This window comes from Glycine soja, chromosome 14 (genome assembly GCF_004193775.1).
Source record: "Glycine soja cultivar W05 chromosome 14, ASM419377v2, whole genome shotgun sequence".
Classification (NCBI taxonomy): domain Eukaryota; kingdom Viridiplantae; phylum Streptophyta; class Magnoliopsida; order Fabales; family Fabaceae; genus Glycine; species Glycine soja.
In genome coordinates this window covers 2,434,850-2,456,815 of record NC_041015.1, presented here as the reverse complement: position 1 = coordinate 2,456,815, position 21,966 = coordinate 2,434,850, and the positions used below count along the sequence as shown (strand labels likewise).

General features: G+C 36.1%; 2 protein-coding genes and 1 pseudogene across 2 annotated transcripts; all 3 read left to right on the top strand.

The window, feature by feature from the left end:
* The first annotated feature begins 45 nt into the window (after positions 1 to 45).
* On the top strand, positions 46 to 8,657 carry LOC114384463 (auxin response factor 6-like). The gene is made up of 14 exons (XM_028344131.1): positions 46 to 669; positions 1,289 to 1,401; positions 2,321 to 2,419; positions 2,506 to 2,562; positions 2,640 to 2,798; positions 2,888 to 2,972; positions 3,700 to 3,790; positions 4,131 to 4,295; positions 4,394 to 4,516; positions 5,564 to 5,639; positions 5,787 to 5,934; positions 6,065 to 7,194; positions 7,556 to 7,752; positions 8,187 to 8,657. The coding sequence occupies exons 1-14, from the start codon at positions 624 to 626 to the stop codon at positions 8,386 to 8,388; spliced, it is 2,691 nt and encodes an 896-aa protein (XP_028199932.1). The 5' UTR covers positions 46 to 623; the 3' UTR covers positions 8,389 to 8,657.
* Positions 8,543 to 13,045, top strand: LOC114385225 (annotated as a pseudogene).
* Positions 13,046 to 14,657: 1,612 nt separating this feature from the next.
* LOC114384756 lies at positions 14,658 to 21,622 on the top strand. Its single transcript, XM_028344531.1, has 8 exons — positions 14,658 to 14,900; positions 15,003 to 15,108; positions 15,258 to 16,735; positions 17,316 to 18,628; positions 18,812 to 18,942; positions 19,083 to 19,876; positions 20,240 to 20,352; positions 21,064 to 21,622. Exons 1-8 carry the CDS (start codon positions 14,835 to 14,837, stop codon positions 21,356 to 21,358), a joined length of 4,296 nt encoding a protein of 1,431 aa, XP_028200332.1. The 5' UTR covers positions 14,658 to 14,834; the 3' UTR covers positions 21,359 to 21,622.
* Positions 21,623 to 21,966: the final 344 nt, after the last annotated feature.

Sequence of the window (21,966 nt, the reverse complement as noted above, 5' to 3'; positions counted from 1 at the left end):
ACTAGTGTTTGGGTTGCAGACAAAAAAAGAAAACCAAAACCGTAGTATCCAATGAGTATTTATCTACGAAGAAGCGTAGAAACGTTCCGTATTTTTCTTCGTCGTTATGGTTTCGTATAATAGCACAACACATACCATGCCATGGATCAATTATTACCAGTCACTGTGCATTATTGTTGTTGAGTAACATAGCCATTAGCCATCTCTCTCTCTCCCATCACATTCTCCGCTTCTTCCACTGAAATCCCACATGAATGTCACTCTCACTTCACTCGCCTCTCTCCCCCAATCCCTCTAATTCTACTGTTCAGCTCCGCTACGGTGAGATCTGGAAGCTAGGGTTTGAACTTCAGGCTCCCAATTAGGGTTGGATTCCAGCGTGTTATGAGAACCAGGAGATTCGGGTGTTGCATTGGAAGTGGCTTTGGATGATGGTTTTCTGTGGGTAGCTTCAATTTTCGGGGTGGGTGGGGAGGTGGGATGGGTTATGAAATAGGATCATTGCTGATTCAAAGGGGCATGCAAAATTTGCGACCTTTATAACAATAATAATGCTTTTATTCGATTTGGGGTGCTTCAGTTTTTACTAGTTTGGAACTTCACCTATTGTTATAGCTCCAAGCATGAAGCTCTCTTCTTCTGGATTTAACCCTCCTGCTGAAGAAGAAGGTAGCAGTAGAAGTAGCTTCTTTGATTCTTTCATTTTGTGCAAATTGCTTTGTATTATGCTGCTTGCCCTGCTCCCACTTTTTGAAAGTTTCTTATCTCTTGTCTTTTCCTTGGTTTGTTGGTCTAGTTGTGTTTTTTTGTGTTGGTAGTTCTTTTTGTCTTTGCATGGGTTTGGAGGGAGGGGATAAGGATACTCTAGTGGTTTGGCATTATTATATGGCATGGAGTGAGGTTGAACAAGTTGCCGTAGTTTGTTTTTGTTTGTAATATGTATTTATGTCAGGGTCAACTTCTTAGTGTCATGTCGATTTGATTTGTTTCAACTTCTTATATGTCGGTGGTGCTGAGTCTGCTGGTGTGTGCAGTTTATGATTTTCAGTTTGAGGTGACAAGGTTGTATTGTGTGTTACTATTTATGTGTGGTTATTCTGTTTGCCTGTTTTTTTGTGTGATTGGAGTTCGGATTATGGTATGTTTTTTTGATTGGTAAAATATGCAGTGGATTTAATGAGTTTATTACTGATATGCCACTTGTAGACTGGGCTAAGGCGTGGTGCCCTTTTGACTTGTATGAAATGATTTACTTCATGTGTATTCATATTAGCTTGTGATTGTGTAGGGGAGAAAAAATGTTTGAATTCTGAACTTTGGCATGCTTGTGCTGGCCCTCTGGTTTCTCTGCCTCTGGTTGGAAGTCGTGTAGTATACTTTCCCCAAGGTCATAGTGAGCAGGTAAGTAATGCTTCTTGTATCCTATAAGTTGGATTTATTGCACTATACTTGAATTTTTTGCATTTCATGGATATTTGGTGAAGCTGCTATGCTCATGAAGGGTACATAAAGTCGTATAGAAAATTAGAAGCTCATTTAGTATATCTATATGATCACGGTGAGCAGGACAGTTGTAATATTTTGATCTGTCTGCTGAAGTTAGTGGAGTAGACTTCAACTTATTGTTTCTTGTATGTGTATGGTGAAATCAGTCATGCTTGGGCCAGTGCTAGCTCATAGTTTTAAGATAAGATTGATTTGGTATTTGACCTGATAGGACTGGGATTCACAATTTGTCTGCAGTACTGTGAAAGTATGGAGATGTAAGCTGTAAGTTACATGTTAGCAGATTTCATGGATTAGTGTTTAAGTTGTTGTGCCTGGAGGGAGGGAGGATGGGCTAATTAAGTGAAGAGAAAATAAAATATTCTCCAATAAATGTTTGATTTAGGCTTTCTGTTGTTGTTGCTAACACTCTAGCTCATAAGTGAAGTCCCTAGTAACAGATATGACATTGCTTTATGATTGAAATGAGCAGCATTTTGTTAAATTTCAAATAGAAATTGTGACATTAAGGTTTCAGTTCTAGAGAATAGTCTGAACTTTGGTCAGTCTGATTATCTTGGTATAAATCTTTTCTATAATTACTATGCAAAAAATGAGTGACTGACAGATAGAGAACTCTTTATTGCATCATTATGGTTATTTTTAGTTTCAATTTTTTTTCCCTGGGGCAGGGGAGGGGGTTCAAGCCAAATGGTTGTCTTTTCTAATCTATTGTTGTTGCATTTGAAATTTCCAAATAACCAATTGCTTTTCATATATTTAATTTATATTAGATTCTTCAGTTATTTGATAAATGTTGGTGTTTATGTTTCAGGTTGCTGCATCAACCAACAGGGAAGTAGATGCACATATTCCTAATTACCCTAACTTGCCACCACAACTTATCTGTCAGCTTCACAATGTGACAATGCATGTAAGTATAAAATTAATTGTTCAGAATTTCAGAAAACATTTTTATCGGCTTGCACTCTGAACCTTTTTTAATCATGCACCTTGCAGGCAGATGCTGAAACGGATGAAGTATATGCTCAAATGACTCTGCAACCTCTAAGTCCAGTACTTTTCTCTTATTTGCTACCTTTTTCTATTTTTTTATTTTTTTATAGCATGTCTTGACATTATTTATTTTGTAGCAAGAGCAAAAGGAGGTGTATCTGCTGCCTGCAGAGTTGGGTACTCCCGGCAAGCAACCAACCAACTACTTCTGCAAAACATTAACTGCAAGTGATACCAGCACTCATGGAGGATTTTCTGTTCCTCGAAGAGCAGCTGAAAAAGTCTTCCCTCCTCTTGTAAGTCATTTATCTGCTATATTTGGTTCACAGTAATTAGTTTGTCAGCTCTTGATCTGACTGATATGTTTCTTTTATTTGTTTCTCAGGATTACTCACAGCAGCCTCCTGCTCAAGAGCTAATTGCCAGAGATCTTCATGATAATGAATGGAAATTCAGGCATATATTTCGTGGTTAGTTTTTTTCTTCTTCAAGTTTTTGGTATAAAATTATTTGTGGTCCTTGCATCTGCTTCTTTATGTCCAGTTTATGCTGTTGCACTCAATTTCTTGTATAGAAAAGCCCATCTGATGATATTCTATAAACTTAAATCTGGGATCTTCCTTTTTATCACTCAAAACACTAAAATTGGAGTTGCATTTGAAGCAGGACATAGTTTTCTAAGGAGTAATTTAATTGCATATGATATGACTATAGTAGCTGTACTATTGTACTTCTGTCTTATTGCAAACTCATTTCATCCTTATTTGATTGGCTGCTTGGCTTACTTTGTTTGGCCATTTTCTTTTCTTGTGTTAAACTTTAGTCAACCTTGGTCATTTTCTTTACTCGTACTACATTTAAAATAGCATTACTGTTGTAATTTAAATTTTTTTGTCAACCTTGGCCAATCTAATTTTTGTTTTGCATGAACAGTATGAGAGCTGTGTTAAGGATCATTATATTGTTGAGTGTATAGTCCTTAATCATATACATCTTATCTTTGGCTCTTCCTTTCCTCCTGAAATTCCTTTTCCATATCAAGTTTGATAAATTGTCTACAGTGAAACCAAGGAATGATTAGCAAGCAACAGTCGTGATATTTGGTGTCATGAAAACTGCTTAAATTGTTACTTAAATGTTTTCACTTCTAACTGCTTTATATTTTCGCTTCTAACTGCTTAATATTTTCACTTTCAGGTCAGCCCAAAAGGCATCTTCTTACTACAGGGTGGAGTGTCTTTGTCAGTGCGAAGAGGCTTGTTGCTGGTGATTCAGTCCTTTTCATCTGGTACATGTAATTTTTGATATTTCCATTAAATTGACCTATTGGAGATTCAACTCCTTTTCCCTCCCTCTATCTGTGAACATGGTTTTAGTTATAGATATATTTAAGCAGAAAGAAAATTACAAGAGGGCTTAGACTAGAAGTCATGTTATATTCACATTATTTCAAAATAATGTGTCTGTGGGAGCTTTTTGACCTGATAAATATGTTTTAGCTTGTTACCTTGCCTGTATAGAAATATCGTCAGTAATTGCATCTATATAGGCCACGGGTGCATGATTGAAATCTATTCAAATGAACTATAAGATATTATTGTAACCATTCTTCCTGTTCTTTTAATTAGGAATGAAAAAAACCAGTTACTCTTGGGCATACGGCGAGCGAATCGTCCGCAGACTATCATGCCATCATCGGTTCTGTCAAGTGATAGCATGCACATTGGTCTTCTTGCTGCTGCAGCTCATGCAGCTGCCACAAACAGCCGCTTTACTATATTCTATAATCCTAGGTTTGTAACTTTAATGCTAATGCTAATGATGAGAATTATTACCCTACAAATCACACTGAACTTGCTTCCCCCCCCCCCCCCCCCCCCTAATTTAATAGGGCAAGCCCATCTGAATTTGTCATTCCTTTGGCCAAGTACGTTAAAGCTGTGTATCATACACGAGTTTCTGTTGGCATGCGATTTAGGATGCTATTTGAGACAGAAGAATCAAGTGTTCGCCGGTAGGTATTTCCTGTCTTAAATTTTCCTTTCTCTTATTACTATTTTGGGCCCTGCTCGAAGAAGAAACTCAAGGGGGATAAAAAATTATTCTCCCATGTGAATCTTAGTGACTTTATACTTTCGTCCGATGACTTAGAGAGACAGTTGATTTGGTTAAATTACTTCTTAGGTCCCCATACTTTTTGAAAAAATTCAAAATGGTCTTTGATGGTTTGAAATTTTAAATTTCCTTTTTGTAAATAGCCCCCTATAACCCTCTAATGGTAGGGTGGATTCAAGGACTCTTAATTTTTTGTTTGGAAACTATAGGAATCCAACCCAGTTGCCAATTCAAACTATAGGGATAACTGAATTCTCTCTCTCAAAAAAGTATAAGAGACCTATGAAGAATATAACTTTTTTTTTGGTTACAAATTTAACCTTTAATTTTACATTCCAAATTTATTTATGTTCCTTTTTTGATGTGGTTTATCAATGAATGTGTGGTGATAACCACATGGAACTTTGGGTAGGGTGTGCAGTATTCTGTGCTGTATCAATAAAGAAACGAATTTGCTGCTATTCACAGAACACTGCAATTCCCAATCTGCAATGCGGGTAACTGCGCATGATTCCATCCCAACTTTAACAGTGAAAGTATTAGTTGGACCCTTTTAAATCTTTATCTATATGTGACTGTGACTTCAACAGTTGTGTCTGTAGCAAATCGATTTTAGTTCCCTTTAGCTTTCCTCGATTTTGGTTCCTGCCATTTTATGTTACTGATTTGTTGGTTTCTAACCATTATTATTGTATTAATAGTTTTCTGTATGCCATTTAATGCCACTCTCTGCTGTGCACTCCTGTTCATGACTGTTGATGCATAACTTATGTGCTTCCAAAAGATAAAAAGCCAAAATTTTAAAAGCTTTGAATGATTTAGCCACAACAATATTTGTTTGTCCTTCATAACAGTGGTCTTTTCCAAGTTTTTTTTTTGTTTTCCTTTTTCTTTTTCTTTTTTTAAACATTTGAACCTATACTCACTGTATCATGTTCTTGTCCAGATACATGGGTACCATAACTGGTATTAGTGATTTAGATCCAGTCCGCTGGCCAAATTCACACTGGCGTTCTGTGAAGGTTTGTTATGACTGTTTGATTCATATAGCAACTATATGACATTGTCTTGATAGAATTTAGCACTATTATAGAAATATCAGAGATTGTGTTTACAGATAAATGAGATGATGTATAATTTGGTTTTTTAACTTTTGTCTACGGGTGTAGGTTGGCTGGGATGAGTCCACTGCAGGGGAGAGGCAGCCAAGAGTTTCCTTGTGGGAGATTGAACCTTTGACAACATTCCCAATGTATCCATCTCCATTCCCCTTAAGGTTGAGGCGCCCTTGGCCATCGGGCTTACCTTCTTTATATGGTATGGGTGGTTTTGTTAAGTGTCATGGAATTCTATGGGATCTGTGACAATATGCTTGTTTTATTTTTTGTCGTGAAGTACATGACATCTTCACCTTAATTTATTTCTTCCTTGCTTTTGTGCAAGTCAGGTCTCAAGGATGGAGACATGGGCATTGGTTCTCCATTCATGTGGCTCCAAGGTGGGCTTGGGGATCAAGGAATGCAATCTTTAAACTTCCAGGGGCTTGGTGTTACACCATGGATGCAACCTAGACTTGATGCTTCTATACCAGGTCTCCAACCAGAGTTATACCAAGCAATGGCTTCTTCTGCATTCCAGGAAATAAGGACAATGGATCCTTCAAAATCTTCGCAATCTCTGTTGCAGTTTCAGCAGACTTCGAATGTTCCCAGTGCTCATGCTTCTGAGGTACAGAGGCAAGTATTACCACAGTCTCAGCCTCAAAACACCCTTCTACACAATTATCAAGAAAACCAGGTGCCTGCTCAGTCACAACTTCTGCAACAACAGTTGCATCGTTACCACCCATATAGTGATCCGCGGCAACAGCAGCAGCAACTTAAAAACTTGCCTGTTCAGCAGCAGTTACCAAATGTCATCTCTCCTTTGTCTAATTTTGCATCAGGTACCCAGTCTCAATCTCCTCCCATACAAGCCCTAGCTTCACATTGCCAGCAGCAGAGCTTTCCTGAACTTATGAGGAATCATATTTCTGGTTCTGATGTTTCCTCTATCCATAGTCTACTAGGTTCATTCTCCCAGGATGGAACATCCCAGTTACTTAACTTGAGTGGATCCAATTCCGTTATGTCTTCTGCAGCCATGCTACCCAAGCAAATAACCACTGAACCTCCTCAGCTTCCATCTGCTGCTCCTCAGTGTGTATTGCCTCAGGTGGAAAACTTGGGAACATCACAATCAAATGTGTCTGAACTTGCTGCTTTGCCTCCATTTGCTGGAAGAGAACATTCTGCATACCATGCTGCTGCTGATCCTCAGAGCAATCTTTTATTTGGGATTAACATTGACCCCTCTTCTCTTATGCTGCAAAATGGCATGTCAAACCTGAGAAATATAGGCAATGTGAACAATTCATTATCGTTGCCATTTTCTGCTTCAAATTGTGGTGGTGCTTCAGGCACTGATTTCCCCTTAAGTTCAAACATGACAACTTCGAGTTGTGTGGATGAATCAGGTTTCTTGCAGTCTTCTGAAAATGTAGACCAAGCAAATACACCAACTGGAACCTTTGTTAAGGTAATATCTAATGCCTTTTGTTTATAGGTGGTATGCCTTTATTTATATATTTTATGTGGAGCCACTTTTGAGTATCATTTACCTAAATTAAGCAACAGTTTATTAGTTAAAGTATAGGTTCAAGGCACAAGTTAAATATATTTATCTTCAATGTTGAATTGGTTCTATTTTGTACAGGGATATTTGGGACCCTATTTTTATATAAACAGCATATTGCAGCTACTTTTTATTTTTGTTTCCTCTTTTTTGTAGGACTACTATTTTTTCCAATTAGTAAGTGGATGCTGTCTACTGTCTAGGACTATTACTATTACTATTACTCTAATTTTATACGGTGATGGATGTGGTGTAATTTTGACAGGTTCACAAGTCAGGGTCCTTTGGCAGGTCACTGGACATTTCCAAGTTCAGCAGCTATGATGAGCTCATTAGTGAGCTTGCTCGCATGTTTGGCCTTGAAGGCCAACTAGAGGACCCTAAGACTCAGAGATCAGGCTGGCAGCTTGTATTTGTTGACCGGGAGAATGATGTTCTTCTTCTTGGTGATGATCCTTGGCAGTAAGTTGCCATATGCCAGCTGTTATTTATGTTCCAAGTTATAATATATTATTATCTTGGTATTTGCTACATCCTTCATTGTTGCTAATGTCATTGGTGCTATAGGAACAGTAATGTTTCTTGCATATTTGATAATTTGAACATGTCTACATTTCACAATTTTTTTATTTTATGGATCTGAATAATTATTTCTACCATTTTTCTTGTTCCTTCTATTAAGTTTTTGCTCACTAACTTTGAGTATAGGTTCATTGCTTTGAGCTCCTGAAAGCATAGTCCATGCAGAAGAGTATTTAATTACTTGCATGTCATCCCAAGTAGTAAAAGGCTAGAAGAACGATGCTTGACTAAAAAATGAATATATAGCCAAGAAGCACTTCATTTTAGACTTTCCTGATTCTGCAAAGAAATATTTACGTTTGATAATTTTGCAGGGAGTTTGTGAACAATGTGTGGTACATAAAAATACTATCTCCACTAGAAGTGCAACAAATGGGCAAAGGTCTTAGTCCTTCTACTTCTGCCCCAGGTAACAAACTTTCTACTCCTGCCAACTCTTGTGATAATTATGTGAGTCAACAAGAGTTGAGAAGTTCGAGAAATGGCATGGCATCAATGGGATCTTTTCACTACTAGGACACTCTCCCATGTAAGGAAATATTAGTTGAGAAATTATGGTGGCAGAATTTTATGTTACAAGTTTTCTTATGTATGGATTGGCCCAGCATTCTTGTACACATTAATGGTTGACATGTAGTGATTTTGCAAGGTCTAAATAGATCAACAGCAAATGACTGTAAATTATAATAGGTGGCCTTTTTTCTGTAATGGTTAGTTGCTTATAGCAGTTATTAATTATTACTGTATCTCTTATTTAGTTTTGCAATCGAAAATTTGGGAACTTCGTTGTTGCCCCATTTTCTTATATATACGCACGCACCAATTTTCCATCATATTTGTCAAACGGTAGTGGGATACTGACAACTTTTCGTGAAGTTGAGTTTCAAAATCGACAAAGAAAATGTTTCTGATGAAAAAATAATTTCATTTAAGCAAATATATATTGTAATAAAGAACATTTCAAATGGGTTTTTTTTGGAGTTGTCAAATATAAAGTTTCTGCAGTTCAGGGCTTCAAGCATAGGTTAATACCTCAAAAAAGTTAATTTAACTTGCGTACAGTTTTTCGTTTAAAAAAACAAAAAAACTTATGAAATTATTAGTATAAAAGAAGTTTTTTTTACCCCTCTTTTATAAGTGCTTAAATAGTTTATTCAATTTTCTTCCAGTCGAAAAAAAGGTTTATTCAAACACTGCTAAATTATTTTTACACCCTCTATTCATTCACTTTTTTTTTTTGAAGTTAAATATTTGATTCGCCAAACTGAACAACATAATTATAAATCTTCCATGTTAAAAATGGAACATTTATAGTTTTTTTTATTCCATGGTTTATAATTCTAATTATTTTTATTTTTTTTCAAATTTATTTGTTAATTTTGGTTTTAAAATTAATTTTATTTAATAATTAGCCCAACTTATTTCTTTCTCAACCATCTCAAATCATCTTTTATCTATGTAATTGATTTTGTTAACCACTTTCAAATCACTCCCTCTTTATCTGTGTAGAAATATATTTGATTTTTTTTTAATTACTTTTTTTCATCTTTATTTTTAAATTGAGTTTAATAGTTCTTTCTTTAAAATATCAAATAGTTACAAATAATTTTATATTAAAATATTAATTATTTATCTAAATTTAAAATACAATTTATTTATTTTAGATGATGTTAAAATATAATTCATATATTCAAAACTATTTATTCATTGCATAAGAAAAAACTAGAACCTGTGGCTGTGGAGAATCTAACTTAATTCAACCTGATGTGGAATTGGAGTTACTATAAAAAGAAATTAACGGGAGTTTCAAGTTTTGACGCTCATAGTCTGCGTTTAAACGTGGAACCTAACAAACATCGCCTCCCTCCCTCTGATCGTAACAAACAAACGCGTGTGTTTCAATTTTCATTGACAAGAAGGAGGGTGCACTGTAGCATCTGTTTCTTCGTCCATTGCGACCCACATCGCGGTGGCTCCATTGGGGTTAGTTTTTCTCTCACCTTCATGTTGAAGACATTCAAATCCTCAATCCATGTCAATAGAACCAAGCTCGGCTTTTGTTGGACATGTGTGGTGTTTATTCCTGTGATCCCACATTTAAGTCCTACAATGTAGTGTTGGATATTCTAGTTGATGGAGATTGCCCCAGGGTGGCACCTAATGTTTACTATGACATGTTGAGTAGAGGTGTTTCTCCAACCGTGTACACGTTTGGGGTGGTCATGAAAGCCTTGTGTATTGTTAATGAGGTTAATTCGGCTTGCTCACTTCTCAGGGACATGGCAAAGCATGGGTGTGTTCCGAATTCGGTCATTTACCAGACCCTGATCCATGCTCTTTGTGAAAACAACAGAGTGAGTGAAGCGATTCAGCTTTTGGAGGACATGTTTCTGATGTGCTGTGAGCCTGATGTTTAGACCTTCAATGATGTCATCCATGGCCTCTGCAGAGCCTGATGTGCTTGATCGAATGCTGCTTCGAGGTTTCAGCACTGATGCTTTAACGTATGGATATTTAATCCATGGGTTGTGCAGAATGGGGCAAGTTGATGAAGCAAGGGCGTTGCTGAACAAAATTGCCAACCCCAATACTGTGCTCTATAATACATTAATTAGTGGTTATGTTGCTAGTGGAAGGTTTGAAGAAGCCAAGGATCTTCTGTACAATAACATGGTAATTGCAGGTTATGAGCCTGATGCTTACACGTTTAACATAATGATTGATGGACTACTCAAGAAAGGGCATTTGGTCTCTGCTCTTGAATTCTTCTATGATATGGTAGCAAAAGGCTTTGAGCCAAATGTGATCACATACACAATATTGATAAATGGTTTCTGCAAGCAAGGGCGATTAGAGGAAGCTGCTGAAATTGTGAATAGCATGTCAGCCAAGGGTCTGAGTCTGAATACAGTACGGTACAATTGTTTGATTTGTGCACTGTGCAAGGATGGGAAGATTGAAGAAGCTTTACAGATTTTTGGTGAAATGTCAAGCAAAGGATGTAAACCTGACCTTTATGCATTTAATTCTTTAATAAATGGACTTTGCAAGAATGATAAGATGGAAGAGGCCTTGAGTTTATATCATGACATGTTCTTGGAGGGTGTTATTGCCAACACTGTAACATACAACACGTTGGTTCATGCATTTCTTATGAGAGATTCAGTTCAACAAGCATTTAAGCTTGTTGATGAAATGCTATTTAGAGGGTGTCCTCTCGACAATATTACATATAATGGCCTTATCAAAGCTCTTTGTAAAACTGGGGCAGTTGAAAAAGGATTGGGATTGTTTGAAGAAATGCTTGGGAAAGGGGTTTTTCCTACTATTATCTCTTGCAATATACTGATCAGTGGCTTGTGTAGAATTGGGAAAGTAAATGACGCTCTAATATTTCTTCGGGATATGATTCATCGTGGTTTGACTCCAGATATAGTCACTTGTAACAGCCTGATCAATGGTCTTTGCAAGATGGGTCATGTTCAAGAGGCATCAAACCTTTTTAACAGGTTACAGAGTGAAGGAATTCATCCTGATGCTATTTCATATAACACACTGATCAGTAGGCACTGTCATGAGGGTATGTTTGATGATGCGTGCCTGCTTTTATATAAAGGCATAGATAACGGGTTCATTCCTAATGAAGTCACTTGGTTGATACTGATAAATTATCTTGTGAAAAAAATACCACAGGGAGCAAGAATTTCTAAGGATTTTATGGTGGAATTTGGAGTTTCTTTTCCTTGAAGCCAACTTATTCTTTCCTGTCTTGATCTTATTTGATTTGTCTGTTGGCATTCTGATTATGAGCTAATGTTGGCTAAGAATTTTGGTCCATTTGCTATTCTCATGGGAAATTGGGACTCCAACATTGTAAATTGATTTTAAGATTTGTGGATTGTTATTGCTGGTTGGACTTCTGAGTTTGCACAAGTGCAGAATGGGGAAGGGCTATTTTGAGTTATATCATCAAACTGGTCGAAGTTTTCTGTAGTTCAAGCATAAAAATTCATTTTTTATGTATATATCAGTAGAGAGAAAGATAGGTGTGGCTGATTCCACTGCTCGTTAAGAGGTAACCAACTATTGCCATGCCATGTCGAACTGTCTCCCCTCAGATTGATTGATATGATTTTTTTTGTTTTTAAAAACTATGACATGTTTGTTGTTTGTCCTTTGATTATTATTATTCAATTTATTTATCTCCTTCTCTGGTTACTTGGTTGGATTGATATGATTGTGAAACTGAGCTTTTAGACATAATGGTGGCTTTGGTTTTAGCTTTGTTTTTGTTTTTTGTTTTCTGTATTTGTAGCTTGTGCTTATGTTGCAATTGGTTTGAGCTTTGGTGTTTTTTGTTGTAGAAACAATTCCTGGTTGGGGTGGATAAGAAATCACAGGGTTGGTAATTGTTTGTTCCCCTGAAATGGCTTGAATTATAACGGCCAAGGGAACTGGTGTGATAGAAGGAACTGTCAGATGAACTTGTGGGGAAAATTGTGACAGAATTGGCGGAAGGAACTGTGATAATGGTTGGTGTATCTGGAGGTTTCATGAATGGTGTAGGTGCGCTTGAATTTGCAAGGAAAACTGTGGTAGGTGTGTTGTTTGTGTCTTGTAAAGTTCTTCTGATGTGGACTTTGTTTGAAGAAACAAAATTATCAACTAGACTTTCATTTTTAAGAAACCAACTGACTGGTTGGTGTTGGTCAGAGTGCTCAAACATCTTATAATCTGTTACAGAAAATCTGGGATGTGGAGATTTTGCTTTTGTGGAAGAATGGGGCAGCAACCAATGATGAAGAGAGGGTGTTACTAGAAAATAGGAAATTTGAGTAAAACAGAGTCAAAGACAGCATTTCACAATACAGAACATGGACTTCCTTGTAATATACCACACCACTATATCAGTAATTAGTTTGATTTTACTCCGATATAAAGGTTAGCACCATGACATAAAAGGAAGGCTCTGTAGAAGGACCACTTTGTGAGCTCCTCTGTGTCTCCTTATCTCTTCTGTCTGTCAGTATCTCTTTAAAAAAACTCATTGCTTTTATCTGTACACACAAGTATGTCATGTTTAACAAAGAAATTTTTACCCTTACTCAGTCAGTTATGATTTGTTTAGTTGTTAATGATGATATGGCATTAATTTGATTGTTATTTTATTACATTTTGTGGTGCCTAATTTTCTAGCAGTTAAAAATCGTCAGAAAATGCTTGATAAATAAACAGATTCTGCAGTGCAGTTACCCCCCCCCCACACACACACACACACCAAAGAAATTGCTTCCTCCCCAAATCATCAACCCTTTCTCCTTTCTTCTTTGCCACTCTCAATTTCTCAATGCCTACACTGAGAATGAACTCAAGTTGCAGCTCCTCCTTAATTCTATTTTTTTCCTGCTTTGTTGTCCTCTTTAACCATCCTTTTCCTGAACTTGACAAAGGCTCTGCCGTTAGTTTTTTTTTTTTTTTTTATAACTCTTCCCAAGGTCAAAGAAAAAATGAATCAAGAGATTTTATTGTTTAGGTTATGGCAAATTGATAATATATATGTACTACAGAAACAAAAAAAATCTTTTGATTTATTTTTTCTTTGACCTTCAGAAGAGTTATTCAAAATAAGCGATGGTAGAGTCCTCGTGAAGTTCAGGGAAGGGAAAGAATGTGGTTGAGGAAGACAAAAAGCAGGAAAAAAAAATTAGAACTAAGGAGGAGTTGCAAGTTGAGTTCATGCTCAATGTAAGCATTGTGAAATTGGGAGTGACAGAGAAGAAAAGGTTGTTGTAAATCTTAATTAATATAATCAATACAAATATGAAATATTCAATTTAATATGATTTTTTTATTTATGCCCAACAATTTAATTAAATAAATGTTAGGAGATATATCTGTTAACTAATGAATACGTGATAATGAATTTATACTAAAAAAATTAATTGTACTTTTTTTTTTTATAAAAAAGAGGTTTATGTTATTTCACTCGTAATTATAAAATCAATATAAGATGATAAATACTCAAAATTTTGGTGATTAGCATAAAATCTAGACACTCTCCCAAAAGAGACTTGAACATGAACCGAACTTAGGACTTATATGAGATAGAACATGAATCGATTGCTTTCAATCTAATTTAATAACCATATTTTGTGACTTCAAAAAATCAATCCACTTAAGAATAAGAAGAGGTGCATTAACCTCTGCCTCAACAATGAGATAACTAACAAACAATTGTTTCAAACCTTCAAGAACTTGAAATTAAAAAATGGTCCTTATCTTTCAACCAATGATTATTTCAAACATTTATTTTATCAACATTTTCAAATCATCATCTAAAAATTTCATTGAGACAACATGTGAAGCATAGATGCTATGCTAAATTAAACTTTATAAATTTGGTTTAACTTACAATAAATTTAATGTGGAAACAACCTATTACATAAAATTTATAAAAAAATCTGGATTAAATAAGTTTTTGTTCATTTTCAATCCACTCAAATTAATGAATATTTTTATTTCTATTATTTTTATTTCTTTCAATTTAATGTATTATTTTGACTGTTATTGTTATATTAACTCTTACAAAGCTTAATTAATATAATAAACACAATCATCGAACGGTCAATATAATTTCATCATCATAAATTATAGTGATTTTATTTACTCAGTCACAACAATTTAGTTAAATAAATCCTAAAAGACACATCTAGCATGCTAATTAACTAATATTGTGATAAAAAAAAAAAACACACTATCTAACTAAAAATAAATAAAATTGTAAACCAAAAATCACACTATGGTGGGTGAATTCAACCCTTCGTTTCGAATTCAACACTGAAGTGGCGCTGCCTTCTGTTCTGTTGCTATGGGGTTTAGGGTTTACTCTGTTACCGTCGTCACTGACTCTTCTTCCGTCTCGTGAAGCGAATCTGTTACTCATTCACTGCATTGCGAACAACATGGCATTGCCAACGAATCGAGATCAGACTCCCAAATCTGACTCCACAAACCCCTGCTGTGAACTCGTAAAAAACCTCTCTCTTTCACTCACTTCCATTTTCCTTTTCCACTTCACTTTTTGATTTTAATCATTTATGTGTTCTCTTTCTCTTATTTCTCATACGCAGTGGAAGAAGAAATACTTGAAGACCCAAGAATCGCGGAATGCTCTGCGACAAGCCGTCAAGGTTCTTGAACAAAAAATTAACGAAATCCAGTCCCGCTACAACAAAGGTAACTAACTCTTTATTTTTTTTTGTTAAGTTTTGGGGTATTATATAATGAATATTTGGTTATGTTCACAGTATGCGTATGCAATTGGTTTAGTTGAGTGAATAATGAATATGCTAGTAATGTGATTGATTTGATGTTATTCTCTGCAGTATGTGGGGTCAAAGTGGAAAGAGAGGAAAAATTAGGAGAATTTGTTGCTTCTAGGGCACCTTTAGAGAGTGAAAATTGCAGCTTGGAGTCTCAGATTGGTACTCCCATAACAGAGTTGGGACATGGCGGTGGTGGAAATGAGAATGGGACCTTACAAGCTGATTGGGAAAAGGAAATTGGTAGACTGAAGGAGCTTACAGAAGTGGAGAAGGGAAGGGCTGATTCTGAGAGGAAGAAGGCTGCTGAAGCTTGTAAGTTACTAGAGAATGAGAAGAATAAGGTTGTTGAAAAGGAAAAGGAAATCGGTGGATTGAAGAGGCTTATAGAAGTGGAGAAGGGAAGGGCTGATTCTGAGAGGAAGAAGGCTGCTGAAGCTTGCAAGTTACTAGAGAATGAGAAGAATAAGGTTGTTGAAAAGGAAAAGGAAATCAGTGGATTGAAGAGGCTTATAGAGGCAGAGAAGAGAAGGGCTGATTCCGAGAGCAAGAAAGCTGCTGAAGCTTGCAAGATGGTAGGGGATGAGAAGAATAAGGCTGCGGAAAAGGAGAAGGAAATGAGTAGATTGAAGGAGCTTATAGAGGTGGAGAAGAGAAAGGATGATTCTGAGAGGAAGGAAGACACTGATGTTTGCAAGTTACTTGGAGAAGAGAAGAAAAAGGTTGCTGAAAAGGAAAAGGAAATTGGTAGATTGAAGGGGCTTATAGAGGAGAAGAAAAGAAGGGTTGATTCTGAGAGCAAGAAAGCTGCTGAAGCTTGCAAGTTACTAGAAGAAGAGAAGAAAAAGGCTTCTGTAAAGGGGGAGATGGCCAGAATTGAAGCGGAGAAGGCAGTGAAGTATAGTTTTCAGATTGGTCAATTGGAGAAACAGGTAAATGAAGCAAAAACAAAGTTGGCGTTTGAGATTTCTACATTTAGAGAGGCAACCAAAAAGTTTGAAGCTGAAAAGCGCAAACTATTAGCTGAGAAAATAAATGCTGAGTCAGGGATGGCAAAAGCAAATGAAAGGTTAGAGGTTGAAAAACAAAAGGTCGATGAGGAAAAAAGGCGTGCAGATGCAGAGATGGTTAAATTAAAGGAGCAGAAGGCACTTGCTGAGGATAACTGGAACAAGTTCATGAAAGAGAAATGTCTTGCTGATCAGATGTCTCAGCAGTTAGAAGAGGATAAGCTGGCTATTGAGGATTTGAAACGGAAGATCCATGAACTCTCATCCTTGACAAAACCTGTGGAAATGGCTGCTGACAGCAAGGCCAATGCTGAAAGTACAGAAGTGAAGCTTTTGAAAAACAAACTTAAGCTGGAAAAGCTAAGAGCAAAACATACCAGGCAAAAATATAAGTTAGAAGCAAGTCGTTATGGTATTTTACGGCATGATTTAGGTCATCTAAAGATGAATTTCATTCAATTTCTACAACGCCTTGATATACTGGATGCATCCTTTTCACCTGTCGTTGGAAGTATGCATGGCCAAACAAAGGTTGGTTTCACTGACAAATTGTTTGTAGTTATATATAATGTTTGAGTATTTTTGTCATTTTTTATCTCCTCTCCCTGTTGAAATCATGCACACTTTTGAAGCCAATGATCTCATTCTGGCTTACTCTCATATGCAGATTAAAGTGAGACTACTTATGTTATGGACAAGTGGTTATGAACTTGTTGGTTGGTTGTCCCCTAAATTATTGCAATCTTTGGGTTTATCATCATATTAGCTGTAGCACTAACAGTTTATTTGACCTTGGGAAATGGGAACTTTCAGGATCCTCTGAAAGCAATAAATAATTATTTGGGTGGTTTTTATTATATATCAGTACTAAATAATTGTTTAGTAGTTATAGATAGTACTTGGTTATAGTTTTATCTTTTTGGGGGTGTGGGAGAGGAAGGAATTAAAGATTTTTTTGTTTGCAGAGAGGATTTGGTTTTAGGTCAGAGTTCATATAATTAAATATATTTTTTAATTTCTTTTTTTTTGTTTCTCTTTTTATTGTATGTTTTTCTTGTGTATGCACAACTTAACTATTTTTTTTTATCTTTGTTGAATGATTGGTTTGCAGTTTGAGAATATACTAGATATGCAGAATTCAAATGTCATGAGACAAATTTGCAATCTAAATTTGTCTGAGACATGTCGCCAATTTGAGAATGAGCTTCTGGAACCCTGCTGCACAACAATTGAGGCAAGTGATCCATTGAGGGAAAACATGCAGAACACTCAACTCCTCACTCCAGGTGGAAATTACTCTGAAAAATCTATCACAGGTATTGGTTCTAAATTAGAGCCTCTTGTTAGAGGATCCGACAGAACAAAGATACAGAGTTCTGCAGTAAATTCCAGTACAGAATCTTTTTCTGATGGACAGTTAATGGGCTCACAGGATGCAACCATTTTCCCAGTTACTGCATCAGCAAAATTGACTCAGGACTTCAAGCCATCTGACAAACCTGTTGATGTGCACCACAGGAAGAGGAAAAGAACGCAGGACACAGTTAAACATGATGCAAATTTATCTTCTGAGAAACTCTCTGATTTGCATGGTTTGATGCATATAAAAGTTGGCAAATGCTTAGACGGAGGAAAAGAGGTGCTTCATAATCTCAATAATTTACAGGAAGAGAATAAAAGGGCCCACAAAAAGAGAAAGAAATATCGTAGGGAAAAAGTGGACATGATACCTTTGGTTAACAGGGACGAGCAAAAGGGCACAGAAGAGGCCGGCACTGAGGTCTATGATGATGCAAATGTCTGTAGACACACTTCCTGCCCTGCTCCACATACTTTAGAAACCTCTCAAGCATATGGGGATAGGATATGCGATGCTGTGAATAATTTTGATACTGTGCCTGATGGAAATTATATGAAATTATTAGAATTAGAAGATGCTACCAGTGAGGAATGCTATAGAAAAGCAATGGATTTTCCCATTTCTCCATCTCTTCCTGAAATTGAATTTCGTGAAACATTTGAAGAGGGTAATTTGACGAATACCTCTCTAGAGGAAGCACTCCAAGATGACATGTTGAGATCAAGAACAGACCTGTTTACTTCACCTTACTTCGATGTAATTAATGTTGAAATCAATTCTAACGAACAAAAATGTGATGATTATGGAGTTTCTTGTAATTTACATATGCACACTACAGAAAAGTCAAGGACTGCTTTTTCAGTGGAGGATGGAATTGGATCTTTAAACAATCAACTTCCTGGATTTTGTGTTGTCTTTTCAAATATGGAGGACAATAGTATCATATCTAGAATACTTGTTGCTACAAAAAATTGTATAGCTCGGTGCAATTTGGCTACTCAAACAGGCTGGGGGGTTAGTAACATTCTGACTGTACTTAAAATGGAAGAAAAGCTCTCACAGAAGTAAGTGTCTCACATTTTGTGATAGTATAGGGTCAATGCTGTTGAACACCCTTTATAGTTTTTGTTTCAATATTTTGCTTTTCTTGTAATAACAAACAAATCAGTTCATGATAATATTTAACTGTGATCAAATGGTGGTGTTGATATTAATTTTATTAATTTGTTTCTTCTAATTTCTTTCAGGGAGAAGGTTTCGGTGCTGTTAACACTTATGCTGTTCAACTTTGCCATGACTGCATCAAAGACATTTGGAAAACTCTGGGATGGAAATTTATTCCACTGCTTGCAATCTTATTCTGAACATATTTGTACAGGTTTGCTAATTTGTTTCATAATCAACTTCCATTTCTGAACATTAAAATTTAAAATAATGTTTTTAGTTATATAATAATATTAATATCATGTTATTTAAATTTGATTTTAATTTGACAAAATTTCACATCTTTTTCCCCAGTTATGTCTGTTGCAGAGACAAGAATCCTGTTTGTAGAGAATTATTCTTTGCACGAGCTGCTTAGCCTCATTGAAGATTTTCTTATTGAGGGAAAAGTAATAGTAAACAGTGGAGTAGATGCTGAAACTTTGTCTTGTGATTTGAGAGCCAATGATTTTCTGGATTGTGTTAATGAAGTATCATCCAATGTAGCTTCAAGTGAACAATTGGTGGCAGCAAGTATTATATTAGCGTCAGTATGTGCGGCGACTGATTATGTTGGATTTATTTGTGATGCTTCATATCATATTCTTCAGTCATGCAAGTGGGATTCCCTGATGGTGCTGACTATTCTCCATATTTTTGCTTATCTGGGTGGAGAGAAGTTTTTTAACATCGATAATTTTGGATTAATGGTGACTGTTTTGAAATCTCTAATTATGTTTCTTGAGGATGAGAGCCCATCTGTTGCATCTGCTTGTCTTCCTTCAATAAATCAGCTGCATGCTGAGTTGTGTATGAATGTTAAATGCCCATTCTCGGAAGGTGCCGAATCCATTGATGCAGTTGTGTGTTTGCTCTTGGAAGAGATAAAGCGAATAAATTTGTCAGATTCTGGATTAATGTCAGACAATTATAATGACAGACAATGGTATAATCAGGGTGCAGTTCAATGTGCCATTAGCAAGAACTGTGATGTGCCCTGTTTGAAAAAATGCTTGATTTCTGCTACTCAACCAGATGCCCTTATGAATGTCAACTTTTGTCGCCTGAATGATGTCCTGTCATTGGTGGAACTGGTTGCAAACAAAATGGTATTATTCTCATCATTTCAAGTTAATATTGACCCTGTTCTATAATTTCTTTTTATCAAGTTCTAAAATTAAAGAGTAATTCTCCTAAAATAAGTGACATTATCTTTTTTTAGAATTGATGCCATACTGAAATTAATAGAATTGTAAATGAAATTGGCCATGGTATAGTTCTTGAAAGTGATTTCACTCGTGGTATTTTCCATCATTTACTGAAATAAGTGATTTGTTGCCAAGGCCCAAGTTTTTGTATGGTTGAGAGTTATACTGTTCTCAACTTCTCATACTCGTGGAATAACTTGTCACTTTATTTTGTTGATGTCATCATTATCAAACCTGATTGCATGTTTCCTTTTCCTAATACAGAGCTGGCACTGGGTTGATATGAAACTTGTTCCTCAGCTTCTGAATTTACTCGACTCATGTGTAGAGGAGAACTTTGCTGTTCGTATAATTGTTCTTCTAGGTCAACTTGGGAGGTAAATTGATCGCTGCTTCTTTGATATTGCTAGATCATGACCAATCATTCATGCATAATGATATATGCATATGTTTGTAACTTTGTATCAATAGAGGATATATGTATGCTTATCTAGATTAAAAATCACTTACAACTAAGATTTAGAGTCATCTTAAGGAAATAATGATTTTTAATTTTTTATTGAACTCTAAATCCCAATTGCTGTGCTAGTGTGGTAGAAGCCTTAGGCTAGGGTTAAAAGATACAAAAATGAGTGATTTCCCTGGATATCGAGAGAATAGAACTATCCTCACTCTCTAAGAGTCTTATCCTTTTTCAAATGATAAGATAATTTCTTTCTCAACCCCCCTCTTTATTTATTGGCAATATGCCTTATTTCTTCTACTGTCTCAGCCTGCCCAACTAACATAACTAACTCTCTCACTAAGGGACACCTAACTACTACTGGATATCTATCCAATTTATGCCACAACTCATTCTGCTTTTTTGGTAGCACCTACCCTCAGAATCTTTGTATGGTGATAGCTTCATTTTCCTCATTAACTTTTACTGTACAGCTGTTTCTTTGTTGATCACATATCTGTGAAAAAGCCATACTGCCATGGACACATGTAGACTATTAAATATTATTTGATTTAACAAAGAAAGATGCTTTTACATATTTTTGCTTGTGTTCTAACAAAGTGATAAATGATGTTATAAATTTCAGGACTGGAGTGGATGTTGGTGGATATGAAGATAACGGAGTTGGAAACCTGAGATGTTATTTGTATACTTATTTTTGCCGAACCTCTTCCATGAAAGCAGGTCTTTCTCTTCAAGTTGCCGCGGCCACTACTCTGTTTGACCTTCTTCCTCTTGATTTTGAAACCCTTTTTCATACTAAAATCCATCTTTCAGCATATTCTAAGTCTGTTTCTGACAATGCTGAAACTTTGAGGAAGTGGTTCTCTGGGCTAGGTAAAGATCAACAGAAATTGCTATCTGATTTATTAAATAAGTAATTTTTTTGTACTTTCAAATGAATTAAAATAGGATACCCGAGCCAGTTGATTTAATTGGCAAACGCTCTTGGAGAAGTTTTGTAGATTGAGCATTTTTTTTTAAATTAGATGGCGTTGATTCAATCTTTCCGAGAGCCTTCAACATGACTTGTAATCTTGTATGCTGTTGTTGTCTTCTGAAATTTGTACATACTCTCTTTTTTTGGCTGTAAACTTGTAAATTTCTTATTATATTTTATAGTGAAACTTGTTATCCCCTTGCAAGCGTTATTGTTATATCCCCTTCATGGTTTTAGACATTCATCGTAGGCCATTACTACAGGGGGCCACCTTCATAGGTGGGGTCTAGTTTGAACCATCAATCTTGACCATTAGATTAATCTTAGTATCGTAAGTCATCCCAAACCAAATCCCCCACCCCAGCAACCGCTATTTGCTGTCTCCAACATCGCCCATGATTTTTTTTTTGCCACCTCCTCCTTCTTCTACCGTGAGATAGAGAGTACGAGAGAGTGAGAGAACAACTTCTCCATTGTCAATTTAATGGTCAGGTCAATCTGATTAGTGGCATCCTTTTGTTAGCATGTTGTATCCTTTCCAGATTTGAA

Bases quoted from the DNA above. Each gene is read 5' to 3' on its own strand.
- LOC114384463 (XM_028344131.1), top strand. From the start codon at position 624: ATGAAGCTCTCTTCTTCTGGATTTAACCCTCCTGCTGAAGAAGAAG. The intron at 2,973-3,699 runs GTTAGTTTTTTT...TTTCACTTTCAG, and splicing joins ATTCAGGCATATATTTCGTG to GTCAGCCCAAAAGGCATCTT. The intron at 4,296-4,393 runs GTTTGTAACTTT...CTAATTTAATAG, and splicing joins ACTATATTCTATAATCCTAG to GGCAAGCCCATCTGAATTTG.
- LOC114384756 (XM_028344531.1), top strand. From the start codon at position 14,835: ATGGCATTGCCAACGAATCGAGATCAGACTCCCAAATCTGACTCCACA. The intron at 18,629-18,811 runs GTAAGTGTCTCA...AATTTCTTTCAG, and splicing joins GAAGAAAAGCTCTCACAGAA to GGAGAAGGTTTCGGTGCTGT. The intron at 20,353-21,063 runs GTAAATTGATCG...TATAAATTTCAG, and splicing joins CTTCTAGGTCAACTTGGGAG to GACTGGAGTGGATGTTGGTG.